We start from the raw sequence: 19,370 nt of genomic DNA on the forward strand, positions 1-19,370 counted from the left end.
GTGATTTAACATTGTTTGGCAAATTGACTCTATTCGTTAAAGGATCACGAGAGAAATTCATAACAACTATCAAATTATTTACACTCAGTAAATTACCACAATAAGGTAAATTAATATAGGTTGTCCATAGTTAACAAGTACGATTCAAAAAGGCCAATAATTCACTCCAGTTGAGAGTCAATTTTGTAATCTTACAGTGATATTAAATGAATAGCTTGACTGAGGTTATTTCCAAATAATTATTTTTTATTAGTGAAATGTGCTACATGCATTAATGACAATATTTGTACACGTAAAATATGATGATTGTGATAGGGAATACTCTTCGGAAACTGGGATCCATGTGACCAGTCGGGGAGAGTGCACAAACGGGCCAGAGTTCAGACCGACCGGAACCCGATCGGAAGGTCGCACATCCTGACCTCACGATCTGCTCCCCGGATAGACCCTGCTAATATCTTGTATTGACCTCAAGAGCCCTGGCCGATCATTATGCCTCATTGCGCTGCGGTGATAAAGAACATCTCGCCTCCACATGTACGGTTCCAATCCCGTTCGGCAAGGGCCAGGTGCATACACATCACGTGCTTGCCATGCTGAGAGCCCAGAATTTGCCCCTAGCTCCACTATAAAAACCGCATTAAATGCAGGAGATAGGGGACTTTTGGTTGTTTGCTAATAGCAAAAGAAGGCTCTGAAACCTCTAACCTACTATTATGTTACTCAAGTCACATATCTCATTCAATCGGATTATAGCCTAAGTATTATTGACCAATCCGACCTAGATGTAGTTTGTATTGCATACAGTCAAGATTTGTTATATCAATTGTCAATACTCTCTTATAATGCAGTTTACATTTATTATGATTTACAAGTAAACAATATTTACTCGTGTAAACTCGTGTGGTTTTGTGAGCTATATATGGTAACAAGAGTTATTGAATGTACACCCATTGTAATCTATCGCGTGATTTACAAATTATTACACATAAGAGTAATCACTTAATACACAAAGAAAATAAAAGAAACTTCCTTTGGAAAAAAAAAAAAAAAGAAAAGAAAAGAAACTAATTGTCATTTGTCATCATGTAATTTCTTGACACCATTCCACCTTAAAGACCAGAGGCCCCATGAATTGGATCCTGTAACGACAGTAGAAGGGAATCGCATGAACCTCATGGATCCATCCCAGAATCCTCATCGCCCGGAGCAGATTTCATCAGAATCATACAACACACTCTCGTCTGTACAAATCCAAGCTCCCTCGTATACATACGAACCCGATCAATCAACCTATGCTTACTATCCCCCCTCCTATCAGTATACATACTACGATGCTTCGCAGCAAGCGGCCTACGATTACTCCAATGCCTATTACCAGCAACCCCATCACGAACCACCCACCTCTACACTCCCGCCCGCGGCACCGCAACCGCAATCTGACCCGGCAGCCGCCGCCGCCGCGTACCAGTATTCTTATTACCCGCCGCCACAACCGCAGGGAGCGGAATATGGAGGAGTGTACGGATCCGGGGCTGCAATTCACACTGGGACCTCCACCGCTCAGGTATGGTTTTTTATTGTATAGATATAGAATTTTGGCGTGATTCGTTGATGAGGCAAATTAGGTATTTCGTTTTTAGATGCAGATTTGAGTCTGGATTGTGACGAGACTTGAATTTAGAATACTGTTTCGGTGTTTCAGATTGAAAGTTTTGATATAATTCTATTGGAACTTTGGATTGAAATGTGTGTTTATGGAATTCGAATCATCATTTGAGATTTAAGCAACCTCTAATTTCGTGTTAATATCTTGATAAATGAATGGAAAAGAAGGAAATATAAAATAGTAGAGCAAGAGAAGGATTAAGGAATGAAGGAATAGGAGGAGTGCCATCACTCCAACTACATTGTTTGAATGTGAAAGGAGATTGGGGATGGTGAACTCTGGCAATTTAAAATTCAACTTTGGTTTAATAGGCTGTCTTCCTAATCATTTGCTGTCCTTTTGTTTGTATGAACAAAACTGTTGAGCTTGGTATCGTTGTTTCTCATACAAGCTGAGTCCTGCAAAAGAGGAGTGGAACTTGAGCAATCCATGTGATGACTATTCTGCTCAGCTAATTATACAAGATTTACAAGATGCCATACTACTCTAAATGAGCTTGTTTGGAACCTGGAAATCAATTGGCTGTTCATAAGAAGTGTGTCTTTTCCCTTAAAAGCCTTAGGGGCATAATTAGCTGAGCTGAATGGCCAATATATCTGCTAGAAAAGCTGAACAAAGTGAGCATTTGTCTTGGCAACTGAGTGCCTCAAGCTCACACTCAAGTGCAAACCAGCTTGCATATTGTCAAAAACCAAGCTTGAACAGCCTATTACATGGCGCAGTTTACTTTTTTCCCTTACAATCCTACTTAAAGTTTTCTTTGTCCTTTGCAGAAATGGTTAGTCACAAGAGTTGGAATTCACTGAAGATTTTGATGGTGTCTGAGATGGTACAGGCGCAAAATACAGTTATAATTCTATTGGAGTGTACTCCAATTTTACTTTTCTTTTGTTTCCCTCCAACCAACCCACTTCTTATGTGGGTGCATACACTTAGGGTGACAGGATTTGGTTTCATCAGTCATTGCTTCAGTATTGAAAGATTTAATTCTGGGCTTCTGTCAAGTTGCCTTATGAACCATAAAAACATTCAATCAAGTGTTGCAATGAATGTCGGACCTCATTCTGCAGAATATAACATTCGATATTACCTTAAGTGTTTTTTTTTTCTCTGGTGACAGAAGTCATGATTAGGGATATTCTGGGTTCCCTGGAATTCTTTTGAGCATATTGGCTATTGCATCACTCCTTTTAGGTCTCACACTTACAACCCCCCTCGCACTTGAACTGTTACAATTGATGGTTGAGAGTTAAAAGTTATATTTAGCTAGGATTTTTTATTTTTAAAATCTTTGCACATCTGGCTGCACTCTATGGCTGAAGGTTGAATATTATATCTAAGTAGAGTTTACAGGGAAGGGATGGTATTTGTCAAAATACCTGACCTAAAGGGTACAAATTAAATAGGTATCTGTTTTTGCTGGATAGTTGAAAAAAATCATGTGGTGTCTAGGTGCTATAATCTTACTCATGCAGGTAATGTTGAGGAACTGATGGCCATTACATAGGAGTCTTTGAAGTTTGAGCCATTATGTATGTTAATAGTACTGCTTTGGAACCAATTGGAAGCATTGATTTTGCCATTTCAGTGGCGGTGTGGAGAGGAACTGAAATAAATGCATTTTCACATTTTAACGATTTGATTTTTTTCTTCATTTTGTGCTTGCCTGGTAGTGAAGGTTTTATGTCATAACACTTTGTATAATTGTATCAATAGAATGTTGGCAAGCCAAGTACGAGTTATATATCCTAAAATGTACTTTTCTGGTTGTCACTAATCTCTCATGACTAAGTTTTTTTCATTACTCAAGTGATCTTCCATTTTGGTAGGATATTACTTTTTCCTTATTGGTTTCATTGACTCCAAGACTTTGTGTTGAGTTTTACTGAGTTGAGCAGTTTAAACTGGTAAATGTGCTTATATTATGAATTGTGACTGAAAACTGACCAGATAACTATTGATAGATTCCTTGGTCTTTGATCATTATTGTTTGTTTTGATGCTGTGAAGTTCTCTCCATTCAATAATTGTCACTCTATATCTGGACACATGATTTTATGTTTTCTCTATTCTTTAATTTGTATTTTGTCATTTTACAGATCTTGCAACCTTCACATAGAGGCACAGGTAGAAGAGGTGGCCGAATCTTCCGAGGAGCTGGCCGTGGCCGTCGGGGTCAGGTTCCGCAACCTCCTGCTCCAGTCTGGCCGCCTCGTATGGCATGGTGCGAACTCTGCAGGGTTGAGTGCAACACCCCTGAAATTCTTGAACAGCACAAAAATGGAAAGAAACATAAAAAGAACGTGAAAGTTCAGGAAGAGTTGCAGAGAGTAATGGCTGCAGGACACAATGTGCAATCTAGTTCTCAAGTTCAGCCAGAAGTTGCATATCAGCCTAAAGCAACAGAGGGATCTGAGCTGCCACCCGAGGGGACTTTATCTGTGGAGACTGTTAATGGAAGATCTGAGCAGCAACCTCAAGAGAATTTGCCATCTCAGGCTCTTGGAGAAGAAAACAAAGCTGAACCTGAGCATCCAAAACCTGAATCAACAAGAGATTCCGGAGAAAGTCAAGGACGTGGGCCCAAGCGCAAGATAAGTGGTGGTCCTGGTGGACGAGGGGGCAAGAAATTGAGATCTCATGATGGAAGAAGAAAACCCGCTGAGCCTCCTAAACCTAAACAAATTCCTTTAATATGTGAGCTCTGTAATGTTACGTGTGAGTCACAAGTTGTTTTCCAAAGTCATCTGCAGGGAAAGAAGCATCTGTCAAACCGTAAACGCTTCGAGGAATCACAAGCAGTGCTTGGACAAGTAGCAACCCAAGCATTATATCCGGCTCTACAACCAGCTTACCCAGCACTTCCCCAACCTAACGCAGCTCTGGCTACTCCATTGGATCCTAAACTTCAGCAGCAAAATATTCCCGGTGGTCAGGGCTTTTTGACTCAACCGGCACCTTCTCTCCTCCCTCAAGGTCAAGAAGTATCAGCACTGACACCAGCAGTAGCATCAGCTTTGCCTCCTCCCATTCCCATGTTGCAGTCTCTGGACCATCAAGATCCCGGTCCTCAATTTCAAAGCCAGTAGACGAAGCCTGTGCCCAGAAGTAACGACCCCTTTGTTTCAAGGTGAGTCTTAGCAAAGAAAAATGGTGCCCTCGGGCGTGGGGTGCAATCTTTTGAGAATTCAGCATTTGGATTGAGTCTTGGCCATTTCACTGATAACTGTCTAGTGTGTCCTGCACAGATTCTTGTAAGGAGCTTGCTACTTCTGGTACAGCCAAGATGGAACTTCATGTAACAGTGTTGTTAGATACAGTGTGAATGTGGCTTCTAGAGTCGTTTCAGTTTTTAGACAGCATGGGAAAATAAAGAGTGTAAAAGCCACATTCCAAAGTCCTACAAGTGTTATTTAATCATAGGAACAACTATTTAGCGCAGCACGTTTTAAAAACTTCTCAAATTCTCCCAAGTCCAAGTAACATATTTTATCAAAACTTTTACCTTTTTTTTTCAAGAAAGTCTCAATTGCTATCCAAATGTGCATTTTAAGTGACTATAAAGAGGTAAACTAGTCCAGATTGAGCAAACTAAGAATGCCCATAGCTGATCTGCTCAAATTAAGCCCTTTTAACTGATTGACTCAAACTAAGAATGCCCATAGCTGTTCAAATTAAGCCATTTTAACTGATTGACTCGAATTAAGAATGCCCATAGCAGAAAAATGATTGACTCAAATTAAGAATGCCCATAGCTGATCTGCTCAAATAAATAATATTCATACTGGTCTGCTCAAACCAGGAATGCTTATGCTGATCGGCTCAAATCAAGAATGCCCATAGTTATGGGCTTAAACTTGGAACATCGTGGTTACAAGTGTAAACCACAATCACTATGGTGAAAACATGTTAATTATATAATAATTGAAGCTCAATCATTCATTGCTGTAATGAGGTTCAATAAACCAGCATCAGAAACAGCATAAAACTCTATCTATCTAATAAAGTTCATCCTTTTAGATAACAAATGCTATGGTTAAGTCAGACAATTGTAACCTATCTAGATGCTTTGAAAACAATTAAGTTGCACTTATTTGGTAGAAGGGGAAAGCAAACAAGCTGAAGAAGCTGCGGTGAAATGTGATCTCTTATGGCCACCCAAAGCTTGCCCAGAAGAAAACAGTCTGTAACAGAAAGGGCATTCATGGAGTTTCTCCTCCACATCCCCATTATTCTCCCCTACATTTTCATTATCATCATCATCATCATCATCACAGAGCCCTTTGACAACAATCTTCTTGTGGCTGGCTCTATGACCCCCCAGCGCCTGATAAGACCTAAACACTTTCCGGCAACTCTCACATCTGTATTTCCTCTTTCCGTTCGCCGTCTTCTTAGCCTCGCCGGAGCTCTTTTCGTCAGTATTCCACTTGTCTCTGGACAGCATCATCAAGCAGTAAGCTCCGTCTTCTTCCGGCGAGTTGTCCGAGACTGAACTCTCCGTCTCGCTGTCGCCGGCGGCGGCGGCGCCGGCCGACTGCATGTAAGGGTTCCAGACGTGAGATCTCATATGCCCACCCAAAGCTCTACCGTTCACGAAATTTCTCGAGCAAATCCTGCACTTATGTTCCTCCATCTACGAGAAATTAAACAACAAACAAAACTGATCAAAATCAAGAAATTATCTCTCGATCTATCGGTTTTTTGTTTCCTTTACTCAGTTGAATTGAAGTGTCTGTTTCTTTGAAGAAGTGTAAAGAGAGAGGGAACTAAGGAGTAGGTAACAGGCAACAGGCATTCCTCTTTCCACTCCGGCATACATTATATGTATAATATAATGTATACAAATATTTAAAAAAAATACTGTTTTAATTTCAATTGTACGTATCATAATTCACAAATAAAAGATGAAATATTATTTCTTATTATGAGAAATATACTCGGATATACAATTCCTATACTACATTATATTATGTGTATCTGTTCAGTATTGGGTCCGGTCAAGTTCCTATATATAAGCGCACAAACCCTTCAAATTGAAATTGCATATATAGGCGGATAGTTGGATTAATATACATTAATTACTAAATCTGGTCTTTTGATTTTGGTTTACCCCGAATGGAAATTAAATAAAATAAAAATCCAAGTATACCAAATACGGAGTATATATAATCTTGATAATTATCCCATCAAATAAATAAATAAAATTATTGAGTGTCTATTACAAATTGCAAAAATTGATACTCTTACAGATTTACTACACTAAAAATTTCTTTAGATCGAGTTTATAATCCCAACATATAAATTTCAAGATCTTGCTTAATATGATAAAAATTAAATAATTTCTTTCAAAAAATGATAACAATAATTAAACAATAATACTCATTAAACTCCTCATCAGCTCATTTACACCCATGAAACAATTGAAATGGGTCTGGAAAACATGCATGTTTTTTTTTTGATGTAGTTCAGGATTTCCACCCTCGGATACAGTGTTACTCAAGAATCAGCTCTAACCTCAGCCGTTGATCCAATCCCAACCTGCAACCATGGCGAAGCATTGCCCTTATTAATGCTACTCATCTCTTTCATCCCACTGAGCTTCGCTAATTCCACTTTATTATTACTATCCGCTTCATCATCCTCGTAGACATCATCTACGTTTGCGGCGGCGATTTTCTGGTGTTCCTCGTCAATAATAATGTTGTTGTCGTTGTTGTAGTAGTCGTTATTGTCGTCGTTATTCGGAGATACCTCGAACGGACGGAGATGAATGTCCGTAGATACCTCGAAGCTAAACGGGTTCCGTGGGTCCCGCCTTATTATCCCGCCGGCGGCGGCGATGTCGTCGCCGGCGGGGAGATTGAGGTCGAGGGATTTTGGTTGTTCTTGATGATGAAAGGGGAATTTAGGGGCGGAGGTTTCTGGGGAATAGGAATTGTTGGAATTGGAATTTGCTGCCGAGGTGATCCAATGGCATCTTTTGTGGCCTCCTAGGGCTTGTCCGGTGGAGAAAACTCGGTGGCAAATGGAACATTCGTGATCCTTCGATTTCCTTCTGGAAGGTTCGAATTGGTGCAGGTACGAGGATGTTTTGGAAGGCGGGAAGAAATCGTCGTGGGTTGTGACGTCATCGTCGCCGCCGCCTATGACGTCATCTATTTGGTCTTGTTTGGCGGCGTAGCATCCTTTGACTTTCTTGTGGCTGGCTCTATGGCCACCCAAGGCTTGATGGGAAGTGAAAACTTTCTTGCATGCCTTACATTCAAACAGTCCTTTAGAAGAAGAAGAAGCGGTCCCTTTCGCCTTGTAATCCACGCGCGGCCGGGTGGCGGCGGCTAGTGGAGCAAGAAACACCGCGGCCGCGGCGGCGCTTGACTCCGCTTCCTGCTCCGCCCGCGCGTTGGCCAAATCAATCAGGCATTTCGCGAGAATAATGTCTTCGTCCTCGCTGGAATTCGAGGCAAAGTTCCCAACTTTAGCCGCCCGGAAAGACCTTTTCCGTTTAGACCACCCCGCCCCTTTCCGGCCAAAATCCTCATCCCCGTCGTCGGAAACCAGCGACTCGGCGTCGTCGGAGCTGCATTTCCCGTGCTCCAGAAACGATTTCCAGGAAAAAAACTCCTTCCCGCAATTCTCACAAACCCTAACACTCTTCAATCTATTCGGATTCGCTCTCAATTGATACATCCTCTTAAAGCTCGTCCTCTCACCTCCATTATTATCATTCATCTTCTCATCCCAATCACTAGCCTGATCCTCATCCTCCATGGTCGCACTGTCATCTCCGATCCCATGCGCTCTCATATGCCCTCCCAAAGCTCTCCCGCACATAAACCCTTTCTTACAAACCCTGCAATAATGCTTAAATTGCTGCCCATCTTGATCAATACAAGCCATATATATATGATTCAAAAATTATATATATTGAAAGACGAGAATGGGGAGAGATAGAGGATGGGGAAGGAGGAGTGACAAATAAGTTTGTTCTTGTAGTGGAAGCGGTTGTGTGGATGTGAGGACAGAGTTAAGGTTAGTCCTAGTTTTTAGCGAAATGAATTGAAGCTCGTGGGATGCATGGGAGGAAATTAAAATGCATGCATGGTGGGTACGGACGGCGGAGAAGAAGATGCATGCAGTGATCGGAGCAACTAATTAACAAAATTAGGGATGACCAAGTGATTGACTAAGCTAGGAGTGTTTGTCTCTGTTCCCTTCAATTCAAAGCCAAGTAAACACACACGTTTCTCACATTTCTCCTCTTCTCTCGGTTGCTCTTACGGTTTTCTTAATCTCTCTGATTATTATCTTAATCATTGTTGTCATGATATAACAATTCTTATACCCTGAACCAGAGTTAATATTGCATTTTTGTCAACTTGAGGGTGATATTAACAGTTTTTGTTCATGTAACTGACAATATGATAACTACATGCATGCATAGAAACGATCAACCGCAGATATGGAATATGTCAACTATAGATACAGAATCTGAAAATTATTTTCGGATCAGGATTTACAATGCAAGATGAACCCTAGTCGATGTATAATTTGCCGATATATAATCACACTATCAATCGTTATATCGTGGACCAGGATCCACAGTGCACTGTGGACCTTGATCCAATACACATGATTTGACTTCATAATAAACATACACATTTACGACAATATTTTAAACCGTGATTCACACAACTGTGTGGAATAATTTGCCAATCAATCACTCAGTCTATCACCATCACAAATATTATTAGATAGAAGCATAAAGCCCATATCAAATGGGTGAGATAAGGCCCATATTGATTACAGGTTATACAGCTCAATAACACCCCAAATTGTTATCCTCTAAGGCCCATCTTATGGAATGATCAATATGAAAGGGCTATACTATTACAAACAACATTCCTTTGGGCAATGATTATATGTAAGGCCCAACAATATTGCATATTTTTTATTTACAAGAAAATTTACAATTGCTACGCAAAAGTGCACTATGAATGAATGTTGCATTCTGATTCTATCTTGACAAAAGACCACACCAAATTAGATCAACCTAAGTTGTCGATAATTGATTAACTTAAACAAAGAAGACCAATACGTAACTTCCACATAAAGCTAGACTTATAATTTTGTGATTCTCAAACCAACTACATGACTTACTCACCAGGAATTGCGTTCAACAATATTGTATTGTCTCTACAGTACATGCTACCCAAAAACATATTGGTTACTCAGTGCAACCAGTAACCATGTTGATCGATCCTTTATAATTTTATATTTATTTATTTCAATTTTAATGGAGTGAGGGCAAGTGCTTTCTATACTAAGAATTCCAAATGATGACAAAATAGAGAGGGAGTGGCTGAGTTGTAACCAGCACAATATAATATATAGGCTCAAACAACGAGTGGATAACATTAAAACACCAAACATAAATGAAGAATTGAATCACCCCATACATTGACCCCATCCTATCAATCTTTTTATATTATTATATATATCTTCCTATATATCCATCATCGTGCTTGGTCTCCTTTTCTGCCGATTGCATTATCTATATATGCTGTTTGTACAGCTCCACAAGACATGTCTGTATGGGAAGACTTTTCTAGTGCTTATGCATACAAACAAAAAGTTTATAGCCACAATTTGAGTAGCATTCAAATTAGTGCTTATAATGTATTGTACTTTATAATGTAGTGCACAATTATAACCAAAATTGTTATTTCTATACATTTTTTGAGAAAATGAGGAAACCGTATCTAATATCTAAAGGCCAGGTGTGCACTAGATATATATATCCCATGTTCTTGTGTAATATATAGCTCACAAATCACACATGAAAGGTAAATTGAAGCGACATGCTTGACTGAGAGGTGCTGACAGTAATTTGCCTCTAATGGAAACTATATGTACAATTTAACTCCATTAAAAATTGTCCAAAATCTCACTGTTTTTTACAGCAATAAGCTGAATGTTGTATCCTCTCTTTGTTTTGATTTGATATCTTGAGCACATCTCAAAGTCCTCTCAATTTGGTAGCCTCCTCCAATGCTCACTTCTCTCTCAAGATGGCAGCAGTAGCTATGGAATACACTCACATTCACATGCAATTTGAATCTCATCAAGAACAAAAACTCTACCTCCAATTTGTTCATTTCCATTGTTGTCAATCCACCCACTCTTGCAAAGTAAGAATTCCTATAATTCCTGTTCAAATTAATCAATCATATAAGAAATCTCGGACTATAACGCACCTAAGTCAAACCAATCCTAAAACATTAAATTCAGTCGGAACGTATACCAATTCAGGTACTCATTCACAATTACTATCTAAAGGTGTCGCTTGTAATTATGATTCTAACCGGCAAAGGATCAGAAAGAAATAAACTAGCCTATAGCTGATTGATTCAAACTAAGAAAATCATACCACATTAATTAGGTCGTTTTCACTAGAGATCGAACTTGAAACTTTGTGATTACACAATAGCCAACCAACTTAACTGGAATTGCCCTATATTCAGTGTCTATATTTCATCCCTATTCTCAAGAACATATATAAACCCAGAGAATAAAAAATTAGAGAGAGAGAGAGAGATGAGAGACAACTTACATATCTTCAACATACTTAGAAGCCACCATGATGGTAGTGATGAGGAGCCTATGTACATTTGTGGGACCAATTCTGAACTGAGGATGGAGGTGGCAGAATCTGTCGAGGTAAACATAGGCGACAACATAAACCGACGGTCCGGCTCCGGTGTACCGGAAAACCCTCTCCAAGTACGACTCAATCGTCATGTCCGGCGCCTCATCGCACTCAAAAACCTTAGTTAATCCCACATTATCCTTGGACACCATAGCCCCTCTCAAGTAGTTCCTGGCAATTCTCTGGTTCCTCGCCACCGTCCTCCCAATCAGAGAAGCAATAACTGAGATCACCAATGGAGTGCTCGATTGTTGCTTATATGCATACAAATACAGATCATCCCTAAGCTTTCTCGGAGATATTATTGAAGCTTCTTCTTCTTTTCCCACCGCCATTTCCATACAGATTTGAAGCTTTTGAGCCTTTTATCAATGGAGAAGTGGTTTATATATATATATATATAGATGGCCCCTTCTAGCTCCAGCCCTGTTTAGGACGGGGTGTAATAAGGTAGAGGGTAAAGAATTAAAATTTTGCATTTGGAAATGGGGAGGAAGGGGAGATAGATATATAATAATATAATTATTGTTGTATGTGTCATTATCAAAATACAATATTTTTGTCTCCTTATTGTAAAGGCAATAATGGCCACGGACACCACCAAAAGTTTTGCTTAAATAAATGTTTCACCACCCAACTTGTCATCATCATCATATAATACATACATTCATACTGTGGCAATTGGCATGAATCCAGATACATCATTAGTTAGCTACATTATGCATACTTAGCTGTTACTCCTTAGATTTGCTGTATTTTAGGCATATGTCATCTAATGTCTTCATTACTCTACAATTAATTAACATGAATTTCGCTTAGTTCGAGTTTGATGAGTTTGACTCTAGTGCACACATATGTCAATAACATGCAGTGTCTTGGATTAAAATAGCACACCGGAGAACAACACACCCATTATGCCAAACACGAGAGAATAGTAAGTTATTACACCCCCTTTACAAGAGTTTTCAACATTGCAGTTACATTAATAGCTTGTTTACCAACTACTTAAAATTGTTAGGTTGTATAAAATCAAATAATTTACATATTTTTAACAGGCATAATAAATTAGTAATTATTTATTAACATTCTTAGTTTAAATCAGTCAGTTATGAACAATTTCAATGGGTGCGGGTACACGTGAGAGGTGTTGCCGACGGTGGAAAGGGGGAAGAGACAGATCCAGTTTGAAACAGAGGCAAGGAGATATGGAGATCAAATCAAAGGTACAAATTTTGTACAATATCATGAATACCAACAACTCCTCCTACACCCACACAGCCTGTTCCATGCCCTAAATTACAACTTTATTTGGGGCCCAAACCCGAGACTCCAATTCAGAAATGGACCCTCTTATGTACTTCAATGTATCCAGCAGCTTTGGTGATTTAGTGCTACCTCAAAACCACATGATCTAGAGATTTATTGTATTGGTTAGCACAAGATTTTGAGGTCTAGTGGCTGGTGGCACCGACATGACTTTAGATTGTGAGATGGTAAGGTTGAACTACCTTATAATTTTAGATTAAAACGGTGTAGGTTGGACTTCAAATCTTCAATATTTCTAGGATGTCTTTTAAGTGCCCTGAATGTTTACAAATTTATATACTGAATGTTCACAATTATATTGACTGTTTACAATTCAAATTGTGAACATTCAGTCAAATTATTCTGTGGACTCGAGTTTACCTTGCAAGGTGGACTCGAGTCTAAAATACATACTGAATGTTCACAATTTATATACTGAATGTTTACAACTGAATATTCACAATTCAGATTATGAACATTTAGTATGTAAATGAATACAGGTATACCTTGTTCTTGTTAGGTGAACCCGGGTCCATAACTCCATGGTATAACTATTGGGTGTTATATGCTAAAAGAGTTTTCCCTTGAATGTGGGCACTTCTATAAATTCGAAATTGGGCCTGGCTCAAAAAAGGCATTGAGGCCCAATAATATTTTAGAGGGCTTTTTATTAAGATGAGACAACATTTAAGGCCCATCTTAGTTGGTGACGTGGCGATAAATGATTGGAGAAGCGTACGTGGCTGACAGCATTGAATTTTGGGCGAGTTCCATACAAGCAGTGGTGTTCGTTTTTACCGTCATTTTTGCTGAGCCTGAGGGATTCAATCAATCTGAACACAAAACCCTAATTTCGATTCGTGAAAGTTAAGGTCAGATTATAATCTTCTCTTGTCTCCTCCGTTTTCAATTACTCCGTACTTTAATGAATCTATGTGCTTGTGTCGGGAATGGGGGCCGGGGAGATAGATCTTTGATTTTGGTTAGGGGCATTTGATGGATTCGACGAATGTTGTGCAATTTGAACTGTAAGATCTGATGAAATTTCCGTAAATTTCCATTTTGCTTTATGGCGATCGGCTTTTTTATCTTAAGACTTTTGTGTTTATCTGTGATTTCTGCTCCACAATTTGGTGGTGTTACCTAAAAATTGTGTCTTGGCACTTCGCGATTATGCTGAATTTCAAGTTGATTGATCATTGATGAACTGAAATGCAATCATAAATTATGCTTAATGAATTGCACAGAAATATGAGTTGGTTGATCAATGTGAATGTTGTGATACAATATTGTGTTCTGAGAATCCTCTAACATATTAGTCAATGTGTGATTTTGATGGCATTTTGATTGTTAAAGTAATGCTTAATGAATTGAACAGAACTCCTGTGTTTCAGTTGGAATTTATATATAGTTTTTGGAGGTAAAGAAATCCCTAATCTGGGTAAGAGAGATGGAAATTGGACTGAGTTACAGACTTGCAGGGGTGAATTCAAAGCATCTTCTTTTGTATATCATTTAGTAGTGTTTTGGGTAACATTATGCTCCTTGGAAGGGATGATTAATCATTAAAGATTGCATTATGTTGTTTGTATGCCTAAGCAAAAGCGGTGTGTATTAGCTCTGTTCTAACTGCGATTTGGTGTGGCACAGAAATGGCATTGGGAGGAGCTGGTCCACAAAGAGGCACTGCTGCAGCTGCTGCTGCAAACATGCGTCGCAGGAGGACAGCAGGCGGTGGAGGTGCTGCTGCTGGCGGGGCGAGTGGCACTATGCTCCAGTTTTACACTGATGACGCCCCGGGACTGAAGATTTCTCCCAACGTTGTTCTCATCATGAGCATTGGTTTCATAGCTTTTGTCGCTGTTCTCCATGTGATGGGCAAGCTGTACTTTGTCCGTCGAGAAGCTTAGAGGATCCTAACCAGTAAATGTGGGTGAATTAGTCTTAGTACACTCAGTTTTGAAGCTTAAACTTGTTCTATAGGCTCTCTAGACTTCTAGTTTGTTTTGTATTGTATGGATTTTTTTTGATGGCATATCAAAATTTTCTTCAGCATCAGTGAAGACTGCATTGTGCACTGCCTCTGCTCAAAATTCTTCTTCTTTCATTTGTTTTTTAATCCAACCATGTTAATCCCTTTGATATTGCCTAAGAAGACATTGTGCTACAACCTCGATTATTAGGATATCGGCAAAAATCAAATTCTTGACCCTTACCCACTCCACCACCTTTAATGGGTTGTGTGGTTGGATATAGTTGCAATTCAATTACAGCACAATGCTTTGGTCATCCAAATTACAATGTTTTAGACCGACCTAATAGAAAAACGTTTGTCAATGATCAAATTTACTTTTAACCCTTATTCAGTACACCACCTCTTTTGGGACTACATGCAAGAAAGATTATCACCTACTTGATCACCTCTTTCGAGACTACATGTAAAACAATTATCAGCAATAGTTAACTTTTACCCACTCAAACACCTCTTGAGGGCTACATGCAAGAATTTTTCTTGAAAATATTGGACACAGAAGGCTCCGGCCGCCGGGTATAAGCCTATATTGACCAGATGGCTGCGCGTTGCATGCCATGGCAAAGACCAACTTAGACTTTAATTGCCAACAATTAAAGACCAATTGCAACACTTGCAATAACGTAACTTTAATTAATTGATCTAATTAAGATTTTCTTTCGTGCAAGAAAACTATAATAATGATTATTTTATTCCATAGTACTGATATCATTTCAATCCATGTGATAAAAATTAGAAACTTATTACAGTATCTTTTCAACTTAGTCATATATATGACTCCAATAATAGATAGTGATACATACATATATAGTCATCTAACTAGTATCTCAATCAATATAAAGTAACAGGTAAAACTTTGGAATAATTATTGAAGTTTAATATAATTAAAGAATATGTATTAGGATAAAAAAGTATAATATACCTATTACAGACTCCCCTTCTTGGTTTGAGTTTGATTACAAGGCTGATTTTTTGATCCCTCAAAAAAATAATAACACTTAATTGGTGTATGGCTATTGATCTATGTGTGTAAGTGTGTATAATTACAGAGTCACAGAGAAAACCAAAGAATGAATGGTAAAAGAAATATGGACAAAAGGGTTGGCTTGTTCTTAAAATCAGAACCGCCATTAGAGGACATATCAGATTCTTCAAAAGCTTTATAGCTGAAGTTTGGGTTAGAACCATAAAGTGCTTGAATACCCTTAATGTCATCAAGCTTCAGCTCCACCTTCTTCTCTCTGGGCTTCAAGCTCGGATACATGATCGCTTCTTGAACGGAAGTGTGAGCTAACCCTAGCAAATGCCCGATTTCATGAGTCGCCACCGACTCCAAATCCACCGCCACGTCCGACGTTTGGGTCGTGAAGTCCACCGCCCACGTCTCCGCCGCGTCTAGGTGGAACCGCCCGCTCTCCGGCGAGAATGCATGGGCTAAAACCCCCAAAACCCCGTCGAACGGCTCCCCGTCGCCGTGGTCGCCGGCGTAGAACCCAATCCTGATGTCGGCGAATCCGTAGTCGCTGGTTTCCAAGAACGTCACCGGAACCACCGAAGCCCAGTGCCCGAAAGCATTCTTCACCGCCGTCCTAATCTCTATACCCGTCAAACTCTTTATAGTATTCTCCGGCGAGAACGCGTACGTTAGCGTCATCGGAACGGCGCGGTTCCACCTAGGACGGTCGGAGAAAAAAGCGTAGTTTTTCTTCACATGCAGCCGGGAATTCGGCAAAACGACGTCGTCGGGGACGCCGCACCGCGGCGAAGTGATTGCGGAAATTGTCTCCCTGTCGAGCTTTCCGGTGACCCGAAGTCCGAGGTTAGCTTGATATGTCGTCAACGCATGCTCAAAACTGTCGTCAAACAAATCCGTAAACCTCGTACTCCTCGTCACATTTTCTCTTCTCAAGTACCCAAAATGGTGAAAATATCTCTTGAGCTCAGAGATTCCATGGACGCTGCTTCCTTTGCTGCCATCAACTAATCTATCGAACCTATTTACAACGTTGTTGGTGGGTTTAAGGTTAACGGCCGCCGGGGTTGTTCTGGCGGGAAGACACGGCAAGGATAGAAGAAGAAATGACACAGAAACGCAGGTGGCGAAGAGTAAAAGCATGGCGGTCTGAAGCTGTGATCTGAAAGCTATGAAGGGGCAGGGGAGATATAGAAGGAAAGCTTATTTATAAAGAAAAGTTATAAGTTATGATTACAAACTGCTATAAAGTATGTTTGCCTAATTTACTTGATTAGAAAAGTCAAGTATTATTGTGAAAATAACATGCAGCCTCCTAGGTTAAGTAGATGTTTCTAAGCTTCCTGAATGCAGATACCTGAATATTATAACAAATTCATTTCATACAAGGCAATTTAAAGTTGCACAGGTAAAAGTATTAGTAATATTAATAATCAGATGCATCTTCCTAGCTAGTTCTTGTTTTCCATATGTTTGATTCTTTCTTCCTTTTAATTAATATTTACAACGTTGTCAACTTCGAAAGTATAATATATACAACCCTCCAAATAGTACTAAAAAACAAAAGTATTTCAACAATAGTTCTCCTTTTCATTCTTTGTTTGGCCGGTCTCATTAAAACATGGTCTCACCCGAAAGTGGGGCCAAAACTTCACCCTCAATTCAAATATTTTGGATTAGCACAGCTATTTGTCATCACATCGTTTCCTCATATGTTGTCACGAAATCAATGATTGATCGAAATTATAATAATCAAGATCAGATAATGGACTCTTATAAAGTTAGAAGGTTTATTCCAAAAAATAGGTAATGATGGGTAGTATGTGTTATAAGTTAGAAGCGGGCTACTAACGCTCACAACTAATTTAACTGTAAGGTCAGATAATTAATTCTTGTATATGCACGTCATGTTAAAGAATTCTAAAGAAAAACATTATTTTGAGTAAGACAAAAGACCCAAATCATATTCCAAGTAAAAGGTCAATGCAAAATCTGCAGTGTAATCTGGGCTGAATCCAGATCAGTCTTCTAGTGATGGGAATACTGAACGCCGGCCAGATGCACCAAAAGAAAAGAAAAGAAAAGGGATAATGGTTGGTATATATGTAGTATGAGTTAGAAGTTAGAGGCATGGGTATGTAGAGATATCATCAGACTTGGGTAGTTTGGTTTTCAAGTGAAGATGAGAAAGCTAAGGGTCATGTGTATATGAAGCAAACTGGTATGAGGTAGTTATGGGTGGTGATGATTGAAATGCACAATAAAGGGGGGCTGACTGCACCTTAGATAAACGTAACAGAGAAATGGTCGTTAATGGCGTGTAAAAGACTCCATCAGTCAACCCACCGGTGTGAAAGGGAAAGTCACCTTAACGACATTAGGTTAGGTCCTATGTAACCTTCAATTCCTTCTAGTACCTATCTATCTAGGTTTCAACTCTTTGGAAAAGTCTACTCTACCTTCTTGCTGACTTTGCTTACTTTTTTCAAATTTCATACATTCATCTAATCTTATCACAATTCATTCAAACACATTTTTTTAGAGATTATTTAGTTGAAGTGTTAGATCGTCCTAACTACTCCAAATGCATCCTATATCGATGACAAATTCGAAACATCTTGACACAAAGAAATGCTCAAAATTTTGACTTAAAAGAATAAAAAATAAAAATACCCTCTTAACTTTTAGAAAATTTTTATTGTTGTTAGCTCGGCTCGGGCTCGGTCAATTTCGAGCTCAAGCAGCTCGTTTTATAATCGAGCCGAACTCGAGCTCTAATGTCTTAGGCCCGTGGCTCGTCGAGCCGCTCGCGATATATATATAATATCATAATTTATATTTAATTGAAACATGAATTTAAAATCAAACAGGTTAAATTCGAGCTCGAGCTTGAACAATCGAGCTGCTCGAGTCGAACTTAGGGATGGCAATGTGCCCCGTCCCTGTCGGGGACGGGGACGGGGATGGGGAAATTTTGCGGGGATCGGGGACGGGGACGGGGAATTTTTGCAATTCCCCGCTGGGGACGGGGATACCCCTCCCCGCCCCGCCCCGTCCCCGATATTAAAAAATAAATAAAAAAATAAAAAATATATATATATAGTTCACTAAATTTGTTTACTAAAAATATATAATTAGTATACTGTGTAATTTGTTTACTAAATTTGTTAATTAGTATACTGTAAATGCATGTTAATTAGTATATATACTGTTAGTTAAGTAATCAACTAAATAAACTAAATGAAATTAGTATATGTTAAATTAGTATAATGTTAATTAGTATATTGTTAATTAAGTAATGAACTAAATGAAATTAGTATACAAACTATTTAAAGAACGTTCTACATTTGGACTATTTTTAATTTGTATTTGCTATTTTTAGATTGGAATTTGAACTTCGGTAGTTTGTATTTTTAAAATTGTTATTTTTTGTTTTTTTTTTTTAAAAATTGTACTAAAATAACACTTTGACTAGGAGTTGACCGGGGATGGGGATTCCCCGTCCCCGCCAAATTCCCCGCGGGGACGGGGATGAGGAATTTTTCCCCTTCCCCGCCGGGGACGGGGACGAGGACGGGGACGGGGTCGGGGTGGCGGGGACGGGGACGGGGATACCCCTCCCCGCCCCCGCCCCGCCCCGTTGCCATTCCTAGTCGAACTCGAGCAGTTTGAAAATTGCCGAG

The 19,370-nt window shown here is 39.3% G+C and overlaps 6 protein-coding genes across 7 annotated transcripts; 2 read left to right on the forward strand and 4 right to left on the reverse strand.

Moving 5' to 3' along the window:
• Positions 1 to 1,092: 1,092 nt before the first annotated feature.
• Positions 1,093 to 5,183, forward strand: LOC115996532. The gene is made up of 2 exons (XM_031235794.1): positions 1,093 to 1,567; positions 3,768 to 5,183. Exons 1-2 carry the CDS (start codon positions 1,169 to 1,171, stop codon positions 4,755 to 4,757), a joined length of 1,389 nt encoding a protein of 462 aa, XP_031091654.1. The 5' UTR covers positions 1,093 to 1,168; the 3' UTR covers positions 4,758 to 5,183.
• Positions 5,184 to 5,758: 575 nt separating this feature from the next.
• On the reverse strand, positions 5,759 to 6,304 carry LOC115996889 (zinc finger protein ZAT9-like). Its single transcript, XM_031236327.1, has one exon. It carries the CDS (start codon positions 6,302 to 6,304, stop codon positions 5,759 to 5,761), a length of 546 nt encoding a protein of 181 aa, XP_031092187.1.
• Positions 6,305 to 7,027: 723 nt separating this feature from the next.
• LOC115996531 (zinc finger protein ZAT4-like) lies at positions 7,028 to 8,607 on the reverse strand. The gene has a single exon (XM_031235792.1). It carries the CDS (start codon positions 8,566 to 8,568, stop codon positions 7,168 to 7,170), a length of 1,401 nt encoding a protein of 466 aa, XP_031091652.1. The 5' UTR covers positions 8,569 to 8,607; the 3' UTR covers positions 7,028 to 7,167.
• A 1,715-nt stretch (positions 8,608 to 10,322) lies between these two features.
• On the reverse strand, positions 10,323 to 11,828 carry LOC115996533 (cyclin-U2-1-like). Its single transcript, XM_031235795.1, has 2 exons — positions 11,282 to 11,828; positions 10,323 to 10,878 (listed from the first exon to the last, which is right to left on the reverse strand). Exons 1-2 carry the CDS (start codon positions 11,716 to 11,718, stop codon positions 10,626 to 10,628), a joined length of 690 nt encoding a protein of 229 aa, XP_031091655.1. The 5' UTR covers positions 11,719 to 11,828; the 3' UTR covers positions 10,323 to 10,625.
• A 1,610-nt stretch (positions 11,829 to 13,438) lies between these two features.
• Positions 13,439 to 14,759, forward strand: LOC115997121 (protein transport protein Sec61 subunit beta-like). Of its 2 annotated transcripts, none has more exons than XM_031236621.1 (2): positions 13,439 to 13,554; positions 14,333 to 14,759. In XM_031236621.1, the coding sequence occupies exon 2, from the start codon at positions 14,335 to 14,337 to the stop codon at positions 14,590 to 14,592; it is 258 nt and encodes an 85-aa protein (XP_031092481.1). In that variant the 5' UTR covers positions 13,439 to 13,554; positions 14,333 to 14,334; the 3' UTR covers positions 14,593 to 14,759. The 2 variants fall into 2 exon arrangements, with proteins under 2 accessions (XP_031092481.1, XP_031092482.1); XM_031236622.1 differs by lacking the exon at positions 13,439 to 13,554 and adding an exon at positions 13,575 to 13,710.
• Positions 14,760 to 15,582: 823 nt separating this feature from the next.
• On the reverse strand, positions 15,583 to 16,874 carry LOC115997153 (metalloendoproteinase 4-MMP). Its single transcript, XM_031236659.1, has one exon. The coding sequence runs from the start codon at positions 16,828 to 16,830 to the stop codon at positions 15,766 to 15,768; it is 1,065 nt and encodes a 354-aa protein (XP_031092519.1). The 5' UTR covers positions 16,831 to 16,874; the 3' UTR covers positions 15,583 to 15,765.
• Positions 16,875 to 19,370: the final 2,496 nt, after the last annotated feature.

Source organism: Ipomoea triloba, chromosome 11 (genome assembly GCF_003576645.1).
Source record: "Ipomoea triloba cultivar NCNSP0323 chromosome 11, ASM357664v1".
Taxonomy (NCBI): domain Eukaryota; kingdom Viridiplantae; phylum Streptophyta; class Magnoliopsida; order Solanales; family Convolvulaceae; genus Ipomoea; species Ipomoea triloba.